We start from the raw sequence: 20,922 nt of genomic DNA, 5'->3' as shown, positions 1-20,922 counted from the left end.
AGTATTAAAAATACTATAATGTTGATTGGGTTCATTTTATATAGATTAAAAATATAAAAATTGAATTGATCATAATTAATCAATTTTTTATGAATCACAATCCGATTCAAATCTTTCAATTGACCGAAAATCAATATTTATTGGGTCGATTAGATGGATTTCTTTGGACTTCAGTTATTTGCTCAGCTCTACACTCCATGAATTGCCCATTATGTTTTAACTTCTTTTTTAAACAAATAACTAAGTAATATTGACTGAGCTAATGATTCATTCTTGTTTTGTCAGATGAGCCTTGTAGCTGATTTTTCCGCTACAATGAACTGTACACAATTGTCTTTCATTATCCTAAACCCTCCAAACCTCAAGAACCACCATTTCTTTATGGTCATTCAAAAAGAAATGATTTAAACTTAATTCTCTAACGTAACCACCAATAAATTTAATTTTTTTTGCTAAAACAAGGGTGAATGCTTGCTAAACTAAATATCAATGTAACTTGGTTCAATAAAATCTTTCTTTGTAAACCAGCTATGCCATTTACGGAAACGATGGATACTCAAATTTTTAATTATTTGGGCAATGAAAATCTAATGATATCTAACCCTTCACCCTTTACCATTTATCCAATGTTACGCAACAAATTCTATTCGTTTGCTATATTTTTATCACTGGATTTACTTGTCAAGACCTATACTCATTATTCAAACCTTTGCCATTGAATTTGGAATTTAATTTGCTTTGTACCACAAACCTACAATGTATTTCCATGGATCTTGTGGATCATTATTGAAGTGGTTTGAATTCATTGGCCTGTGACCGAACCAAATACCTAACCGACCCAATCAACCAAGCTGACCAACCAATAACAACGGGCCATGTGCCTCCGATCCCTAGTGCATTAAAACGATTAAAGTACATTAAGACAAGTGGTTATGGTCCTGTGCATTTATGATGTACGTTGGAGGATGATTATAGCTCGTCCCATATGTTAAATAGTTGTTATATATCCAATAATTATATATGAAATTCAGGAGACCTCCATGTATGCCCTTTTTTTTTTTCCTCCTACTCCACTCCATATAGCCCTCCCGAGACTCGTTTGGTTCAAAATGAAGTAGAAAATATATGATCAATAAAAATTAAAAAAAATATTTTTATTTATTTAGAATTAAAAAAAGGATTAAAAAATATTTTTATGATAAAATAATTTTTAAATTTTATGAAAAAAAAATTATATGAGTTATAGATTTTTGACTTTTCCATAGGATAATAGTTAGAGATTTTTTTTTTCTAAAAATATTCTTTGAAGCCTCAAAAGATTTGAACATTCTTTTTTTACAATGTCTCAAATCTTTAATCTTGATTGACGATCAAATAATTTTTAACTATCATAATTTTTATTTATAAATAATGACCATATATAAGATAAGATAAAATTTTTTCTTATATTAAAAATATGATAGATATTTTATATAATTTTTATAAAAAAATAGATGTTTAAGCAAACATAAGCCACTCTCATACATCATATTCTCAATAATTAATTTTTCAAAATAACATTATAGGAAAGAAAATTTTTTTCTGCAGACTAAAAGAGTCTTTATATCTACGTCATTTCTCAAAAAAGTGACCTCACTCGTGCATTAGAGAATCCCCTTCAAATCAACTCCGATAATCTTCAATGTTTTTTCTTTTTGCTTGTGGATTGGAAGCAAGCTTTTCAATCCGAGCTGCTTGATCAACTCCCATCAAATGGGGCTTTGATATCAGCTCTGTCAAGCTAGTTTTGGTGGCAATATATATTTCATAGATTTTTATTTTTTTATTTTTATTTTTTTGTGAAAGCGCCAGCCGATTTGCCACTCTCTGCTGCTCTCTCTCCTTCAATTGGTTCCAAGCTTTCCATTCTTTTGTCCGTTCTGAAATGGGTATCAGCCTCCACATCCGTCCGGCCACAGCCCGAAATGGAGAACGCCCATGTGATGTCTCGTAGACAGCCGTCCGATTGGACAGCCTCTCCTGACCCCACTCTTATGGCCACATCTTCTAATTCGCTCCAGCCATCCGACGGTCCAGATCTCACGATATCCTCTGATCTCAGCTATTAAACAAACTCTCGCCCTTGCAACGTTGACCCGGTTCTCACCCCCTTCCTCCCCTGTGAAAGAAAGCGGACAAAGTAATAGAAAAGCCAGGCTCTGGGTATTCCGCTTTGCGCCCAGTCGTGGGGTCGTCATCCGCGGTCAAGTCTTTCACACAAAGCTTCTCTAAAACTCCTCTCCATTATTTATTAGAGCCTTTCTTCCCCAATTTATTTGCTCCTCTTCAGAGCAACCTACGAGGCCAAGCTCTCCTCCCTTTCTTCGTGTTCCTACCTACTCTCTGGCTCTCTGCTCTACTTTTAGAGGCGGCCTTGGCGATGGGGAGAGCTCCTTGCTGTGACAGGGCAAATGTGAAGAGGGGGCCATGGTCTCCAGAGGAAGACATGACACTCAAGAGTTACCTTGAGAGACATGGAACTGGTGGCAACTGGATTGCTTTGCCCCAGAAAGCAGGTGGTTTTTTTTTTTTTTTAAAGCCGTTTTAAGCCTTTCTTTTATTTGTTTGTTTATTTCTATTTTTTAAAAGTGCCCTTTTGTTAAAATATTTTCCTTGTACAAAGTTATTGAAATTTTAGGCTATCGTTCCCCTACCATTACATGAGCATGCAATTTTTTTTTCTTTTTTTTCATAATTTTTCATGAATATTTTTCCAATAAATTCCATATCTCGTTTTCCACATTTCACTCCAATAAGAATGTTTTAATTTCCGTTCAGATATTTCGGCACACTTTGTCTAAATTTCTTAATCTCACTTCAGGGTTGAAACGTTGCGGCAAAAGCTGTCGCTTGAGATGGCTCAATTACCTCAGGCCAGACATCAAACATGGAGGCTTTACCGAGGAAGAAGATATCATTATTTGCACTCTCTACAACAAAATAGGAAGCAGGTAAATTGTCAAGTTTTTATATACATATGTGTGTGTATATATATATATATATATAATTTAACAGTTGTCTACCTTGTAGCATTATAACACTCTATTTCTTCGATTGTATAATTAGGTGGTCTGTCATAGCATCCCAATTGCGTGGAAGAACTGATAATGATGTCAAAAACTACTGGAACACTAAATTAAAGAAGAAGATGATGGCAGCACAAGCATCCCACTACAAAAACATCACCTCCTCCTCCTCCGGCACCACCACCACCCCCAATACCAATCTCATTCATCACACACCAGCACCTGCTTCTCTTATCATCCCAACCATCAAAACCGAGATCTACACCTGTGATAACTTCTTGGCTCCTTCAAACGAAGGCCCCTCGGCATCAGCTCCAGTAAACCCGTGCTTCATGTTTGGTCACAACACACCATTTCCACCTGCAGGGCTCGTCGGACCTCCGGTTCTCAATGGGAATGCCGGCCACTACGCCGTTTCACCGCATGATGATGCCTCCACGGCTTCCTCCTCGGTTACCATCGAGAACAGCAGCAACAACTATGTCAACTGGTCGGCTAACGGCCCTGGAGGGGATGATGCCTTCTTCGCCGAGTTCTTCAATGACAATTATGGTTATCAGGAGAAGACTGGGGAAGGCGCTCCCAATCAAGCTACAGTGGCCGCTAACGTGTGGATCACTTTCTGACACCAAGCCACAAGACACGTACCCGTAGCAAAACCCAAAGAAGAAGTCATTAACAGCATCGGCAACAATAGAAGCTTCTGTTTCTAGACTAGCCCATCGATCACTCTTTTTTCTTGATTTAATCACTTGGCTACAGCTGAGTTGGACAGTACGTTCATATATTGATGTACATGAACAGGGCGAGCTGGATCTTATAGGCTAAGTAACTCGAGCTTGACATGGGATTTACTTTAATTAATGTTTTTATGCAGCTTCTAACGCTATTTTATACTTTGTTTCATTTAACTGCTACTTTATCAATGAGGTCTGGGTAATATGTTCATGAGGATAGCTTGGAGAGGTAAAGCCGTGAATAGTGGATGTGTGCCCCCCAGCACCTGTTTTGGCTCAGCCTGGTCAGAGGTCACGAAACTTGCATGGGTGATGGAATGGCCCATTCAAAGCTGAGCAAAAGAAGGTGAAAAGAACGTACACATGGAAGGCTTTAATAATAAAAAAAACGCAATATTACGAGATTCCCTTGCCGTAAATATTTTTCTGCATTTATTAAAGCAGACACGAGATGAGGACATCTATAATAAATACAAAAAAAGATTTTTTCCCTTTATAATTCTATTAAGTCTCTTATTTTTCGGAAAGGATATATATATATTGGAGTCTTCCTTTCTGTCATGCATGGGCGAGTCACATGGAAGTTCGTACGTGCCAGAGAATCAATTTGGAGAAGTTTCAGCCGCGCCTGTCACGTCTCTGAGCCGCTTCTTTCTTCACCAGTCTTTCGCAGTCTTTGACTCTTTCATCTCATAAGTTGGCTCACAACCACACTTCTTGTAATCCCCCTGCGGTGCCTGGCTCACATGATACTTTTAGATAGTATTTGATAATTCTTTTGATATTTCTACAAATATAATTTTTTTTATAATAACTATTCATCAAGCCAATTTCAAATTTTTATTTGATTCAAAACCTATAGAACCCATCAAAAATAAAGTATGTTATTTCCTAACTTAGAATAAGGTATAATTATTTCTCATTAAAGACCTAGAATAAGCTATTCCATGGTCCAATATAAAATAGCTTATTCAAGGTAGATGGGAATAAGATGCAATTAATGCATAATTAAAGCAAATTGATCGGAAGTACTATTTTTGTGAGGCCCACCACCATTTTATATGGGAATAAATAGGAATAAGCCCTTATTCCATCAGGAACAAGGGCAACCAAACACTACCTTAAGGAAACAAATAAACTCTCATGGAAAAAAAAAAAACAAAGAAAACAGATAAACAAGTGAGATTCTGATCATTAGTAATTTCTTTTTTTGACCCTTTGCTAGTTTCTAGGCCTAAATGTGGGACGCATGGGATATTCTTAGCAAACTATACACAACAGTGGGGATCCTTAGGTCGTAGTTAAATAATAATTAAGTGTTTATCACTTCAAAACTAATTTTTTTTTTTTAAATGCAAAGCAAAGTTAAAATATGTGCTTAAAACTGTGCTACGATGCAAATGGCAGAATAATACATAGTATAAGTCCAAGGTGGTGTCTTATTGTTAAACTAGTTTTGAGCCCATGCGTTGCGTACGGTTTCTCAATCATATAATTAATTATTTTAAAAAAAATTATTTATAAATAATAACATAATATCTTTCTAAATTTTTGATATCAATTCATATTCTCAACTATATATATAAGTGGGTTTTAATTACAAGAGTACAATAATATTATGCTTTTATAGCAATATATAAGTGGGTTTCAATGCAGTCCTTTAAGAACATAATGCAAAGAATTTACTGCACCTAAGTGGATTTCAATGCAGTCCTTTAAGAGTATAATGCTGTCATTCAATACTTAAGGATTGTGGGATAGAATAGTCAAGACACATGACATACCAAAGATTGATTATGATCTAGATGGCATGCATAGATGAGAAGTTGTTGCTTACGTGGATAGCTTCAATTGCTATTTGATTTTTTCTTAATTTCTACTTTCATATAGATACATATATTAGATGTTTAGGAATGGTGTCCAAAGTGACAACTAGATTGCTAATGTATTTTCAACACACATATTAAATCCCCACAAGAAAAGGCATGTTCAAGTCAATCAAAGTGAACCATCTTTATTGTTGCCTGAAGTCAAAGAAAATGATTTGTGGCCACTGCTACATTGGCGCAATTAAGCATATGTGAATCACACATTTGAACGACTCAATTACAGCTTGGTAAGAAAGTTAATGGCATGATACAGTGAAAAATGTCTTGCATTCTAGTTAGCCCTTCTTTTTTTTCCCTTTCTTTCTTTCAAAAAAGAAATCTTTTTTTTTTTTGGTAGACAAAAGAAATCTTTAAAGGATGGGGCTGACCCACAAAACAGTGACTACTTGATTACCCATTTGAACTCATGACACCATCAAAATGCACAAACTTCTTCCCATTTTTCCTAGGGCACCATGTGTGCAGGTGCTAGGCTTCATTGTTTTGTGGTCCAGTCAAGTATCCCTCAGATGCAATACTCTAAGCCATCCCTCCATTTTGGCGAATTACCTACAATCCATGCACCAACGTGGGCATGCACCATGCCAATCGGCTTGTCTCTGTGTGAGCCAATTACTGAGATGAAGGCATGATGAATATGGCTCATAGGAGGGAGGTGATCAGCGTGGTGCATGGCCATACGGTACACATAGTGCGGGCTATAATTTCTCCTCCATCTTATCTCCAACTCATCAACCACATAATAGGGGTGGAGGTTGTAGCTACGTTGCAATCAAAAGTTATTTTTGCTGGAGCAAGATATCTTAAGGGACCAAGTTTTGCTACCCATTTAACAAAGGCTGCCAGAACATATGATAGCTAAGTCTTATTTGGACATGCTTGGTCGCATGCACCATATGCAAGATCCCTTATTCAAAGAAAAGCTGGAATGGTAATGACTTTTGTGAATCCTCTACTTAAATAACCATGACTTTTATTGAACCAATGGAAAATTTGACAGAGAGTTAGAATTGGTCTTAGTAGCAACATTTTGTCGCACCTTAATTAGTCGACCATAATGCCAGATGAGGGCTGCAGATAAAAAAGTTTATCAATGAACTTGAAAAATATGAGACAATATTGTCATGATAATACTTGAATCCAAATTTTGATTGTTAAGGACTATTCAATCATTTATAGAAGTGCATGGACTAAGGGTATTAGGGTTAATTTCCATAGAATTAACACAATCCATCATCATAATCAATATTCCAATTGGTAGAATTAAGACCATCCATTGTCATAGCATGTTTCCCATCTTAAAATAACAATAGGCTTCTAATGGTGGAGGTGCCAAATTTAAAACTAGGGATGTGTTTTTGCAAGTGTTTGGACCTCGGTAATTCCACCACTTGCTTCTTTACACCCTTTTCCTCGGGATGGGAAAAAAATAGGAGGAGGAGGTCTTTACAAAGGTCCAAACCAAATACTAGGAATTAATGGTTCTGAAGCAAGGATTTCACTTGCAAGAATCCAAACCAAATACTCAAAATATTTTACTCACATTCACTTTACCTCAAGAACTTTTTGAAGTGCAGAAAAGAGGACCATTCCAGTAATCTTATTTGAAACCGCAAGCGAAAAATTAACTTTCCAGTCAAACTCTATTTTATTGGGACATCATAAACAATTTGCGTGATGTCTTCTGAATGGAGGTGCTAATTTACTTGAGCTCTTCCAAAGGCCTGAAACATTAGTTTATAAGATTGCAATCTAATTTATGTAGTATTAAATAGTTAGTATTGGACTGACACAAACACTACCTTAATGTTCTAAAACTTGAAAAGTCATGTGCTCATGCTCAACAGGTTGAAAATGGTGAAGATAGATGATGAGCCTTCAAAGACTGGTTCTGATTAAGAAAAATCTTCAAGGCCCCCACATATTTTAACATGATATCGATCCAATAATTCAGATAAGCCGGCAGGCAGATATATTGGCCAATTAACACTTGCAGATCAAACATCTTAATATTTTTTTTCGCAAGCATGCAAAGTGAATTTATTTAACAAACATGACTAATAACATGTGATCCTTAATTAATTAAAAAAAAGGATAAAAGAAAGAAAAACTTCAACGAGATGCGAGTCTCAGGTCAATGACATGCTTGTATACTTACAATTTGGAGCCTGGCATAGAAATTCAAGTTGCATGGAAGGAGTGATTCTCACGGGGGATTCAACTGTTGAACAACCAGCTGATGGACCCCCTCATTTAACTTTTGAACGATTTGAGTGGGGCTCATATATCTGATCTTTTAAAACAAGCACTGCATGCCAGACTAAACATAATAGAAAATTGCTTATATAGAACTAATACATAATATGCTTCAATAAACTTGTTTCCTCCATCTCCTACTTCCTTGAAGTTTCCAATCTTTGGAAGATTCCACCATTATATTGGCTCCAATAACATTAAAGTAATCTACGAGGAGGCCATGGCTAAGCTCGTACGCTTTGGCATGCATTTAATAGGTTAATCCTTATAGGTTTTTGTTAATTAAAGGTGACTGAACGAATACCAGTGGCCAAACATCCTGATTTCTTGTCACCTTTCTTATTCTCTCTCCTTATCTAGGTTGTTTTGAAACTGGGAGCTAGGACTATGGATTTTAAATGAAAGTGCAACTTTGAAAAGGTTTTAAGAAGTTTATCATCGAAAACGAAAAGGAATTCAGAAGTTGTCTTGAAATTTGTTCCTTGTAGGGTCTGAAGCTATAATAATCTTTCAAAAAAAAAGTGGGTAATATCACAAGAATCCTTGACTTGGAAAAAAAAAGAAGAAGGGTGTCCTTGTCTACAAATTTACAACTTAAGAAAAACTAACGTTAAAAGCTACTTGTTTAGTTATGCATCTTAATGATTAACCTCAGACAACTTCAAAATTAATGTGGATGTCTTTAGTTAAACTTTCATATAAGTTGTGTGGTTTCCTAATTGAGATTCTGGATATGATGAACTCTTTATATGCTTCTGGAAAGATGATAAAATTCCCCCCTTTCTTTACATTTTGAGAAGGATTTGTTCTTCATGTCTAGCTTGGAGAATTTATTCAATACAAAGAGCGATCATCAAACGGCTACTAGTTATGTCTGAACAACTAAAACTTAAAAAATGGAAAGACTCCAATATGTTTTTAGAAAAGCACCAACAAGCTCATAAGCTGAACATTGGAAACGATCCTTCCACCTTAAAGAAATTATCAATGACCTCAAGATGGGCGGTGATAAATATTAGATTTATTCATCTGTCCTTGCACCAAAAGGTTGGACCTTGCCTCATTAACTTGGCCTTTAAGGACTTAGGCAGAATTGCCAAGCCCAATCCTTTTCAAAATGCACAAATAAATCAGTATCCAATTGAAATAATTGCTTCATGGAATCATTAGTCCACTTGATATGTCAAAAGTCTAGAAGATTGAGCTTCCTCAACCATCATCCACCACATCCTACGCGGACAACTTAAATATGGCATCCATTTCAATCGCTCTTATCAATCCGTAGCAGCTCTGAAGTCAATGGATTTATTAATAAATTTCTTGAGATTCCAATTGACTGCAATCATATGTCAATAAAAAATCTTCTAATGTGATTGTGAATTCAGGCCCAGTGGGGGCTCATTTGAACCCTCTATGCCTACTGAATAGATTTCTTGATAGAAAGTAAAAGCGCCTTATATGAATGATCGAGGAAGGTTAGAGGTTGCCAACCTTCTCTTTGATTTGGTCTTTGCTTTATGGTAAAATGCTGTTAGATTAGAGGTCACTAAGGTGTAGTTATTTGATTAAAATTCAAGCAAGTTGGAAGAAGTCAGCATCTTACAGAAGAGAACAGAAATAACATGGTTCTAAACGAAACTTGAAGATTCCGGGTGCTCCAGTATGCTGTGCAAAGGGTTAGGAAATCATAAATCCTGATCTCTAGCGGAAAAAAAAAAATGCAGTATAAAAATAAGAAATGATTTATAACAAGTTGATAAGATCACTATTGCACCAGCTCAACTGAAGTCAACATTGAATCAGCTACAAATCTGCTGAACACTTTTTTTTTAACCAAAAAAAAAAAATAAAAATAAAAATCACTGAGCACAATAATAGAGATGTTCCTCCACACTCAAACCACAACATGCATTGAAATCTAAAGAATATGTTCTGTTCAAACATGGCAAGGTAGAGATGAGGAATTGTGGACTAAACTCTTAGTGGACTTACGACTTATGCCAGAAGCTGATTTGATGCAAGAATCTGAACAAGAGATCTATCTTGCTGAGGGATTTAGAGTTGCTTTTCATCCCCTCGGAAGCCCCTTCAACTGAATTCCCATAGCTGATATTTAGGCCATCCATGCATAGGATCTCGGTCCTTTCACAAGCAAGCTCCAGTGATAAGCAGTCCTTCAACTGCATCACCACATCACTCATGGTAGGCCTCTGAATGGCAGTCGGCAGTGTGCACTTCATTGCTATTTCTGCTGCTTTCCAGACTGAGTTAGTGTCATACTCCCCTTCCATCCTTTTGTCAACAACATTACCTATGTCACCCCTGGCAAGCCATGGTCGCACCCACTGGATTATGTGACCCCTATCTCGGATTTTTGGTAAGGCAGGTTGGCCAGTGATCAGCTCCAAAAGGACAACCCCAAAACTGAAAACATCACTTTTCTCATTCAGCTGGTAAGTATAATAATACCTACACAAAATAAAATGCATACACGTGAGCTCCCATGATATGACTTCAGATAACTAGAAAAATGCAATCATTGAAGAAAGCAATGGAATATGCTTGCACCAAAATGTGTCATAGATAATTATCTCATTAAGATCTGACAATAATATGTTGCAGTCAGCAACTATATATATCCAATGTTTCTATCCCCACTGGGCACTGGCCGCCAGTATCATTTGTCATTGCTATCTGTTGGTCAATAAATTTTCCTACATCACACCAAATTTTAAGTTGGGCACACTGAACAAGTGAAGCAAAAGCATACTCTGGATCGACGTATCCTGGAGTGCCAACAACATTAGTAGATACATGAGTGAGGGTGTCACTGCAGAAAACTTTTGACAACCCAAAATCTGCTATTTTGGCTTCTCGCTTGTGATTGAGAAGGATGTTGGTTGTCTTCACATCTCTGTGGATTATGGGTGGCGTGCATCCTTTATGAAGATACTCCAAGCCTGCAATTCAAATTTAGTACCTAACAATAAGTTGCAGAGACGTGTAAAATCGAGCAGATATCAGGTGGTGATGCCTTTCTACAAACCTTGAGCAGCTTCGAGTGCAATGCGCAGTCGCTCAATCCAGTGCAAGGCCCCAGGTTTGCTAGTTTTACCTGAGAGAGAGAGAGAATTAAACAATGTGCTCCCAAAACCAGATACTGGATAATGAATATTATTTTTACTTTCTGAGAAAGATCATATGCTTTTATATCAGATAATTTGGGAAAGATAAATGATGGATCTCCAAATGAACTAGAGCAGGCAATTTAAATGAGCCCCATTTAAGTGAGAGCAAAAACCCTTCAGCAGACAATTAGAAGACTGAGATGTCCTACGATGAAAATTTTATGGTATATCAGACTAGTATGATTACCATAGATGCGTGTGCCGAGATGGAATGCGAAAACTCAGGGAAACTTTTAAAAGAGGGTAAAAGTTAGAAACCTTAATAACTGTAACAATCAAGGATCAAGAATTTATCATGATAGCATCAATATGTAAAATGAAAGATGCTAGTTCCACTAACATGGTGGCAATAGGGTCGCATATTCTTATCACTTTAGTTCAGGACCTTCAGGTAGCTCTGCACCATTTTCTGTTCCAGAATTAAGATGGGATAACTTGATCTGGTCTTGGTAGGTTCTAGATTCTTGTGATCAGAACCTGAGCCAAAACAGAAATGTGGTTTAACAGAGACAGGCTCTGGCAGTACATCTTTGTCTTGACTTCCCTTACCCAGAAACTTCTTTGTTTCTAAATTTATCATTCTGAAAATTAAACTGTTATCAAGTTCCTAGATTTCCTTCAATAAGGCACCTTTTTTCAGCAGTTAAACAAGCAAGGTAGAAGTATGAAAAACGAAACAATTAAATACCTATCTCTATCAAATATAACCTTTACGAGTTTGATGCAGAAAATTAAATTTTCAGGTTATGAAACCTGCTAGATGCTCTTGAAGACTTCCTTGTTCCATGTATTCATACACAAGTGCCAGAGAATTTTCGTTCTTACAGTATCCAACCAAAGATACAAGATTTCTGTGATGAACCCTTGTCAAGAGCTGGGCCTGCAGACCAAGATCATGGACATTGTCAAATATGACTTTGTTGAAGAAGATTAATTGTTTCTATACTCTCTATATCCCATATTTCAGTTCCTAAATAGCCAAAGCACCCCTATAAAAATTTTTGCATATTATGATATTTCACTATAAAGGAATTTCCTTTCTCAAAAGAAAAACCACAAAGGACTTTCTTACCTCAGCCAGGAACTCCTTTGTACCCTGCATTGACGTTTGAGAGTGCAGCTTGACAGCTACTTGAGTGCCTTTTCCTAACTCACCATAGTAAACTGTCCCGAACCCTCCCTTGCCAATAGCACGCTCAAAATTTTTAGTTATGCTGATCAAATCTTTATATGTGAATTGCTGACTCTCCAATTGAAATGGTCCATTGTTGTCTTTGAAGAGTCCAATTGAGGAGCGATATTCTTTCTCTAGTTTTCTGGTGGAAGCTGTGGATACAATGAAGACAAGAAAAAGAACATTATTATTATTGTTATTATTATCGTATTGATTCCTATTACCAATAATGGAGGATCTGTTGCATGTCTCAGACATCCAACTGGTTCAAAGAAAACACAAAGGGTACATCAACAAGTTAAACCTCTTAAAATCCCACAATAATTGATAGATACAGGCCGAAAATAATTACAGGGTGCCTTAAAATCCAATCAGATAGTCAATTTATACTTAGTGCTACTGCATGTGTGCTACAGCTTAAATACATGAAAACATGCTGAACGACCCATGGTTTGATGTCCCAGATGAAAAACTTACCAAGCTCTCGCTTTTTCCTTCTTATCATCCATGCTGAGATTGCCACTACTAGCAGTACCACAGGAGCCACCGATAAAACGATGATGATTGGAACTGAAACCTTGTGATGCCTTTCACATGAATCACTTCCATAACACAGAGCTGGGTTGTTCTCAATACTAGCATTTGGAAAATGTCAGAAATTTTAGCAATAAGCAAATTTGGCAAGTACCTGCTCAAATGATAGTACATTTGACCAAGAGAAGTACATATCAGCTGTCAAACCTCTTATCTGATTGCCTGATTGGTTCCAATAGAAAGTTGGTTCAAATTCAAAAGTTCTTCAATCTAATCGATCCCAAAAAGAAAAGATCCTAATAACATGATCAGACTATATTCTTGGAATGCCCCTTTAAAGGATGTATTCAGTAAAAGCATTCCTGGATCAAACACCAACTAGTTTGGGATCAATGCTTAGTTGAGTTGAATTGCGTATGTTTGAGATTATGTAGGATGTATTGATTTTGTTATGTATTCCAGACAAGCTTTTATGTTAAAAGAGATGCCTTCATCAATTAAGAATTTACTAAAGATGGTCTAATTTTTTTTTAAAAAAAAAGTCACAAAAGGTACTGTTAGTGTACGATTAATGGTCATATATGTCCATTTGTGTCAGTGTAACAGTGGAACATTTTAGACCAAATATGCATGATTTGGGATACTGTTTATATTATTAAAACACAAAAAAAATTGACCCTTCCTCCATGGTCCTAAGCTTTCATTGGTTGAGAGATGCTGCAAATGTCCATCATTGAGGCCACTGTATCTACACCTTTTTATAATAAAATCACAGCTTAACTGGTTCATCTCTTGCTCAAGATACAGAAACAACAGAGTGGGAATGCATTTATCAGACCAGATGACAGCCACCAATTCATCCTCTCACATGATAACTCCATGCTTCCCCCTGCATGCGTTGCACATAGTGCAACTTAACCGTAACTCGTCATGGATAGAAATTTATAATTTATAGATGTCGGTGACATAAAGAGATCAATGAAATAGGAGTTACATCTACAATGAATCTAGGATACAGATGTTTCAAATTGCATATGTCCATGTTGAATACCTATACTTGTCAAGTACTTCTACAGAACATGTTGGGTTTCTATTTTGAATATCGTATTTATTTAAAAAAGTCTTGCATGTTTCTCGAACGCCCTTGAGATACTTCCCTAATACCTCCACCAACAGGGGGAAGGCTTTGTTTTCTTTTCTTTTTGATGAATCTTGACTTTTAAGCGACTTAGGTTAACTTAGAGTCTTCCTGGTTGACATTATTGCGTAAAATATGGAATATACTCTACTATTTGAATGATGACTAGCTGATAGATTTTGTGGATGTCAAAGCCATTGTACAAAGTAAGAACCATGGTTTCAAAAACCACTGAAGTAGAACAATATGATCGATACTGTACTATTCTAGCATGAAACCAGCACCAGTTTGGGCATCAAGATACCATAACAAGGATATCCGTATGTGCCGACTACAGCCAGATCTGTTCGAGATGGATGGCGCACCCAGCCTACTCAAGCCCGAAGTCTTTTGGATGGGCTTGTGCCTGGATTTAAGCCCAACAGGCTGGGCTGGGCCTGACAAATAAGCCCTTCAGATAAATGGGCCGGACCCGATCCTGATTTTATGTACCATAGAAGCCATAGATCCATAGCCTATGCAGTTCATCTGTTGTTCGCTGGATTCTTTTTTGAGGGGAAGGAAGCTAGTTCACTTGAAAGGAGGTGAAAGCTAGGGTTCTTGTGTCCTGTGTCTGCTACTTCTGGGAATAGCCGAAGAGGAGGATAGGGATCCTCTGGTCTCCTCCTCTAGAATAAGGGAGGGTGCCGTGGAGCGGGCGGTGGAGAACAGTGGTCAAGGATGGGAAATGGAGATGATGACGAGGTGGTGCATCAAACCCCTTGGAGCAAAGCGCTGCAACCTTTCCCTTGGAGCAAGGTTGACGTGGAGGACGGGATCCTTCTCTTCATCGGCTTCAACTTTCACCACTTCCTCGAGATCGCATCAATCGGCCTCAATAGAGTGGTCTCCGACCTCCCCTTTGAATTGATCACTTCGGCCTCAACCGGCCATTCCCTACCTCTTGCCCGCCATCGGTATTGATGGAGGGACCAACAAGGGCAGCCTTGCAGAGGGTGAGGCAAGGCGGCAGGCCAGAGCGTACGTAAGCCATGGCGAGGGTGGCTGTTGCGGAGGCAGGTTCGCCCACTGTGATATCTGCATCTTAGTCGACGAGAAGTATTTTTGTATTTTTAAACTAAAAAAAAAAAAAAACTAGGAAGCTAGAAGCTCGATCCAAAGGCCAAGCCTCAAGACCAAATAAGTAATGGGCTCAAGCCTGGAAAATAGGCCCAAAGGCGGAGCTGGGCCAGACATGGGCCTAGTTGAATTAAGGTGTACCTTGGGCTGAGCTTGGCTGGAGTAACTGCAGCCGGCCCACTCGATGAATAGCTCTAGCTATAGCACTTTGTACCAGTGTATATTGATGGTGCTGTACCAGCCATACTACTCAGCATCGATGATTTTTTCAATATTTTGAAAGATTTAAGTTTTTCGGTACATCTCGTTGGCACCAGTACTGAACTATACCATACTGTTCTAATGGAAAAACGAAATATTGTTTGGTAGTGATATGAACTATGCTATTTTGACAACCCAATAAAAGAAAATTATTGATTTTGTTGTATTCTTTCTGTATTGTATCCTCCTATTCCAAGATTACCCGTAAAACCATATCCATATCCAATCATATCTGTATCATGCATCCTCATGCATGCTTCATAGAATGACTATATAAGCAAGAGATTGATATAAGGTAGAGACAGTACTGGAGAACGAACAAACCTTAATTTAAGAGATCCATCTTTCGATCTTTCTTGAAGACGACGAGGAATTGATCCTGTAAGCTGGTTGCTTGACAAATTTCTGCAAGAAAGCAAAATAAAATTGGACATTAAGATGACTCCTTTGTAGACTGTCAGCATACAAAGGTTAATATTACGCACTCACAAGAATTCTAAATAAGGCAGTTCTCCTAGAGCATCAGGTACCGGTCCGGACAAACTATTACCAGATAGATCCCTGAAATGAAAAGCAGATGTGCCATTAAGACAATGAGAACTTTGTAAACTATTACCTGTCAAGTGTGAAAGTCTTTTTTCAATACAACGGACTGAGGTTGCAAAAATCATATAATAACCTATATATGCTGAGAAAGAACTTAGCTCTTGATAGGAGTTGATGGCAAAAACATTCATCAAGCTAAACCGAGAAAAAGTACATTTTAATGGTAATAGCTGACATAACCATCGGTACAGTTTATGCTTTTTTACTAGGGCTTGTGCACCTGATTTAAAAAGAAAAAACAAGAAATAATACAGTACAATAAAAATTTTCTAGTTTGTGTCAAGCACTCGGGCCTTAAAATTGGCCAAAATCTTATTATTGCACAAGTCAACCGAGTCTCCTGGAGAAAACTGAAATGTAGCCTAAGCAGTCTGATCTAGAGCACATTCTTCATGAAGTAGACCACAATGAAACTTACTCCTATGTTGCAAAACAACCAAGAATTTCACCCCAGAATTTACACTAAAGACAAGGACCAAGTTTATCAGCTGTTTCAAGACCTAAGTACTAACAGGTACCAGAACAAAGCAGACCAGTAAAGGATTTTCATAATCGAAATTTAGTAACTTCTTTAACAGATTCTTCAGATAAAGCCCTGTGGAATATGAGCTTCGTCTGCTATGCAGAATCCAACTCGCATCCAATAAGCAAATTCAGGAGGATTAAAAAAAAAAAGAAGAGTGATTGTTCTACCATAGACTAATCATTCCATCATTTGTCCCACTCCATTTACACCATCTAATACTACGAGGTCAAAACAGCATTACAGTTTAATGTTTGCAACACTTACAAGTATCTGAGTGATTCTAGCTTTGTAAGAGCAGCAGTTATTTCTCCAGTCAATCCACTATAAGCCAGGCTTCTGTAGCACATTGTTATATAAATCCACATTAATTTGAGAAAACCTGATTCATATAATAGTTATTAATCAGAGCACTCACAGAGATATGATTCTTGGGGGTTCAGAACCACTGAAGCTGCAATTCAATCCATCCCAAGTAAAATTACTTGGAAGACAGGGATCACCCATCCAATTTCTCTTCACTTGATATGATGCCTTAACTTCCATGACTGCATCAACTGGCATTTCCACAAGGCAGATCAAAAATAGTAGCAGAATATACTATTTTCAGTAAATGAGGGACTTAGAGCCCACAATATTTATAAAAGAAAAATAAAACATATAGAAAACCACTCTAAGGCTAACATTTATAGCTGAAAACTTCTACCCATGGTGTTCCACTTACTTCGTTTGCACTCCCACATCCAATGTAGTGCTTCCAATCCAAATGGGCACCAAATTCAGATTACATCATTCATTACATGACACCTTCTCTTATATTTGTACAATAACAAATTTGCTTATTAAAATAAAGAAAATTCGTTTACAAGATGGTACTTAAGCTATGAGATTCGCACAGTGCATATAAGATTTCCTTGGTGCTCATGTTTCTTTTGTTTTCTGAGAGCACCACTGCTTCCCAAATCCTGCAATTCTTCCCTATTCAGATTACTTAGAGCAAACTTAAAAAACCAGGTTCCCTAAAAAACCAATACAGCAAGATCCATCTAGAGGATTTTCTGAGCCACATAAGAATGAACACTCAATAAAAAACAAAAATGCAAAAAGTATGTTCACAATGATATCTAGCCTGATCACGTCAAAAATGCATGAATCAAACATAAAATGTATATCGAGAAAGAAAAGAGAACACCCAGTTAAGGTCTCAGATAGATAGATATACTTCTGAATAAGAGAATTCTCTTCATAATAAAGGGACTGTAACCGATCCTGAGCTATCAAATAGCTTTTATTGATCAGATAGATAAATGCTAAATACTCTGTGCAAATAAGCTGCAGTTATCATGTTATAGATCCAGCAAACCACATGCTCTAGTGGTTGTGGCTTTTTCCATGCTTTTAAAGGTTTCCTCACCATGTCTCGCAAAAAAAAAAAGAAAAAAAAACAAATATATATATATATATATATATATATATATATATAGAGAGAGAGAGAGAGAGAGAGAGAGAGAGAGAGAGAGAGAGAGAGAGAAAGTTGCAGCGCCTTAACAGCAGTGAAGTTGGTTGACATTTGACAACCTAGCTCCCAAAATGAACCAGTCATCAGCAAAGAAAAGACTAAGGATAGTTTCTGCGATGAAGTCTCCTTTCATGTGGATCAAACATCAAGATAACAAATGTTGCTGCTCTAACTTGACCTAGCTTGATATTGATTCCATGCTTATCTATAGATTAACTTTTGTGACCCAATGTAAAGTGCTTTGCTCATAACTCATTTGACATGTTACATGGCCCAACTCGAACCCAACCTGACTTGTTCAGATGTGATTCATAGTAGATTGATATATAAGCAGAGAAAAAAAAAGAAGAACTAGATTAGTATATTATGAATGGAGAGTTATATAGGCATTAAAAAGCAGTCAATAAATAAAATAAAATAAATAGGTGATAACATACCATCTCCACCATCTGTCTCCAATCCTGATTGTTTGACTTTATAGATTTCTATAGCATTGAGAATCGGAGGAAGGGTGGACTTGGCTGCCTTGCAGATGGTAATGTTGTAATGTTCCAAGCTCAAAGGCTCTTCAGTGACTATGTTATCCGTCTTCAAATAACGAGGGGAGAAGGCATCAACCCACAAATTTCCATTCAAATAGATGTCAAATATTCTTGACTGCTCACTCAGCAACTGGATCTCTGTGAAATGCAAAAAAATATGGTACTTCAATGGAGGATTGTCATGCTGCGCATCCCCAAGGATTCGAAGATTGGAACCATCTAATGGTGTGGCCGCAGTCCTCATAACCGTTGATGGCACCTCGAAGCCATCATTTGGCTGGTTGTTCATGCTTGCAGACGTATTTAATGAAGTCCATGCAGGATCGTTGGCCACAAACCACATACGATCATAAACATCATTTGGATACCTAATTATATTATGGCCAACCATGATGTCAGCAAACACAACAATCCAAACATTTTTATAACCAAATTTTCACTTGAAAAGTACTCCACTCACCTTGTCGACCGATTTTCAGTTGATCCCATGTCATATCGTAGAACGGACAGAAAATAACTCGACCCACTTAAAGATTTATAGATTTCATTCCTGAGAGGCCTCAACTCCAAAGTAGATATGAATGGTGGACCGCAACCCGTATCCACGAGACATACGGATATAAAATTAGCAGAAGCAACAACCATAATCTCTGCCCCGTAGATAGAGGATGCATTAGTTATGTTCATGGAATCCCAGTGATTGACCCCTACATATAAGTCAAATTGTGGTTTTCGATTTTGGCCATCATAATTCCCGTACATAAAACCGGCTCTAATCATATACTTGTTACCCTTTTGAACATCCTTCAAGGTGTAGCAATTTCGAGCCCCAGTAGGAAAGCTTCGAAGGTTTAAGTTCTGCACTGGAAGCGAACTTGTCTGGAAATCAGTAGAAATGTTATGATTTTCCCCAGTTTCAACGAATTGGGCATCAGAAACATATTCCAAACCCGTGAGGCATTTATGTAGCGGAAATTTTCAGCGATGCCACAATCTATGCTGATAAAACCTGCAAATATTTAAGTAGGTACTTTTGTGAATGGTGCATTCAGGAACAACTTCCTTCAAACACAAAGGAACAACATAGCTCATATTTCACAACACTTAACAGGAAACAACTATTTTTAAAACAACAATGTTGCGCAAGATGAGAATAAACTGCTGGATTGATTGCAAGAACGAGTTGAAAAGAAATGATGGTAGTGAATAAATCATGAAGCAAAGAAGGCCAACTTACTCCATCTCGTCAGAAATCATGAACTTATCCCTAATTTTGCTAGATATTATTTGATAAAAAAAGGTACTAAATATTGTAAATATTTTCAATAGCATTGACCAACCTTATGATTGAATTAAACTTTAACATATCCCTGAAAAAAACATATCTTGGCACAAATGTAACCCCTTTTACTGAAAAATTAGGCAGAACCATGTCCATTTCTGCATTAACAATTGAAATCAATCACTGGTCTTAAACATCCATGAAGAGCTTCCACCCCGAGACAACAAATTCTACCGCATAGAGGGAAGTGGGAAGAACCGAAGCTTGAAGGACGACAAGACATTATATAATTCGTACCTGGCTGGCCGCGAACCAGGGCTGCTGACGATATACCCAACACAAGGAAGAATCCTATCATGGCCATTGCTTTCTTTTCCGTTCCAAAAATAATTGGCGCCGACGTGCTTTATCCTCCGTATTAGTCCCCGGCTTTTGGATAGAAGTCACCGAAAAGAATAGTCTCCACCCCATCTTGCATGCCCATAGTCAACAAATTATACTCTCGACTTCCCCCTTCCAAGTCGCCTTCCGCTCTGTAAGACTGTAACCCCGCTTTTTCTTTTTTTTTGAAACCAAACTGTAACCATTGCTTTGACAGTGACAAGAAAGACTTTGAGGCTGGGGGGAAGACCGTAACCATTGCTTTGACAGTGACAAGAAAGACCTTGACGCTAGGGGCTTCCCCTCGAATAAACATACTGAGGCCGGAAGAAGGTGGCAAGAACTCGGATAAATATCTTGTCCCGTATCTGCTGTGCATTAGATAGATTTTAAATTTTTATACAGAATATAAATTTCATATCTCGCGGATTAGAAATTTTGCAATATAAATATATTTAGATTAACCACCAATAAACCCTGACGTTTACGATTAAATTTGAATAAATTTAAACTCTTAATTTAATAAAAATATCAAGATTTAAACAATAAAAATAAATAAAAATATGTGCACCACATGTTTTGTCTAACATCAATTATATACTAGATAATATTTGAATACAAAATATCAATAAATACTAATCTATTGGACATCTATTCATATAATGGACGTCTAGCAACTTGAAAATTTCGATGCTACCCTTTCAAATG

The 20,922-nt window shown here is 37.3% G+C and overlaps 2 protein-coding genes across 2 annotated transcripts; one reads left to right on the top strand and one right to left on the bottom strand.

Annotated features, from left to right (window-relative positions):
- Positions 1-2,268: 2,268 nt before the first annotated feature.
- LOC105048018 (uncharacterized) lies at positions 2,269-3,949 on the top strand. The gene is made up of 3 exons (XM_010927200.4): positions 2,269-2,555; positions 2,861-2,990; positions 3,106-3,949. Exons 1-3 carry the CDS (start codon positions 2,420-2,422, stop codon positions 3,689-3,691), a joined length of 852 nt encoding a protein of 283 aa, XP_010925502.1. The 5' UTR covers positions 2,269-2,419; the 3' UTR covers positions 3,692-3,949.
- Positions 3,950-9,673: 5,724 nt separating this feature from the next.
- LOC105036898 (putative leucine-rich repeat receptor-like serine/threonine-protein kinase At2g19230) lies at positions 9,674-20,362 on the bottom strand. The gene is given in 15 exon segments (XM_073260492.1): positions 9,674-10,015; positions 10,017-10,416; positions 10,718-10,907; positions 10,994-11,062; positions 11,889-12,015; positions 12,208-12,461; positions 12,787-12,944; positions 15,686-15,766; positions 15,851-15,922; positions 16,758-16,829; positions 16,909-17,047; positions 18,447-18,919; positions 19,012-19,510; positions 19,513-19,560; positions 20,131-20,362. Coding segments are annotated over 15 exon segments (2,679 nt in total). The 5' UTR covers positions 20,198-20,362; the 3' UTR covers positions 9,674-9,985.
- Between the last annotated feature and the right edge of the window lie 560 nt (positions 20,363-20,922).

Source organism: Elaeis guineensis, chromosome 7, assembly GCF_000442705.2.
Source record: "Elaeis guineensis isolate ETL-2024a chromosome 7, EG11, whole genome shotgun sequence".
NCBI lineage: Eukaryota > Viridiplantae > Streptophyta > Magnoliopsida > Arecales > Arecaceae > Elaeis > Elaeis guineensis.
This window is presented reverse-complemented; position numbering and strand designations above follow the sequence as displayed.

Bases quoted from the DNA above. Each gene is read 5' to 3' on its own strand.
- LOC105048018 (XM_010927200.4), top strand. From the start codon at position 2,420: ATGGGGAGAGCTCCTTGCTGTGACAGGGCAAATGTGAAGAGGGGGCCA. The intron at 2,556-2,860 runs GTGGTTTTTTTT...ATCTCACTTCAG, and splicing joins TGCTTTGCCCCAGAAAGCAG to GGTTGAAACGTTGCGGCAAA. The intron at 2,991-3,105 runs GTAAATTGTCAA...TTGTATAATTAG, and splicing joins TACAACAAAATAGGAAGCAG to GTGGTCTGTCATAGCATCCC.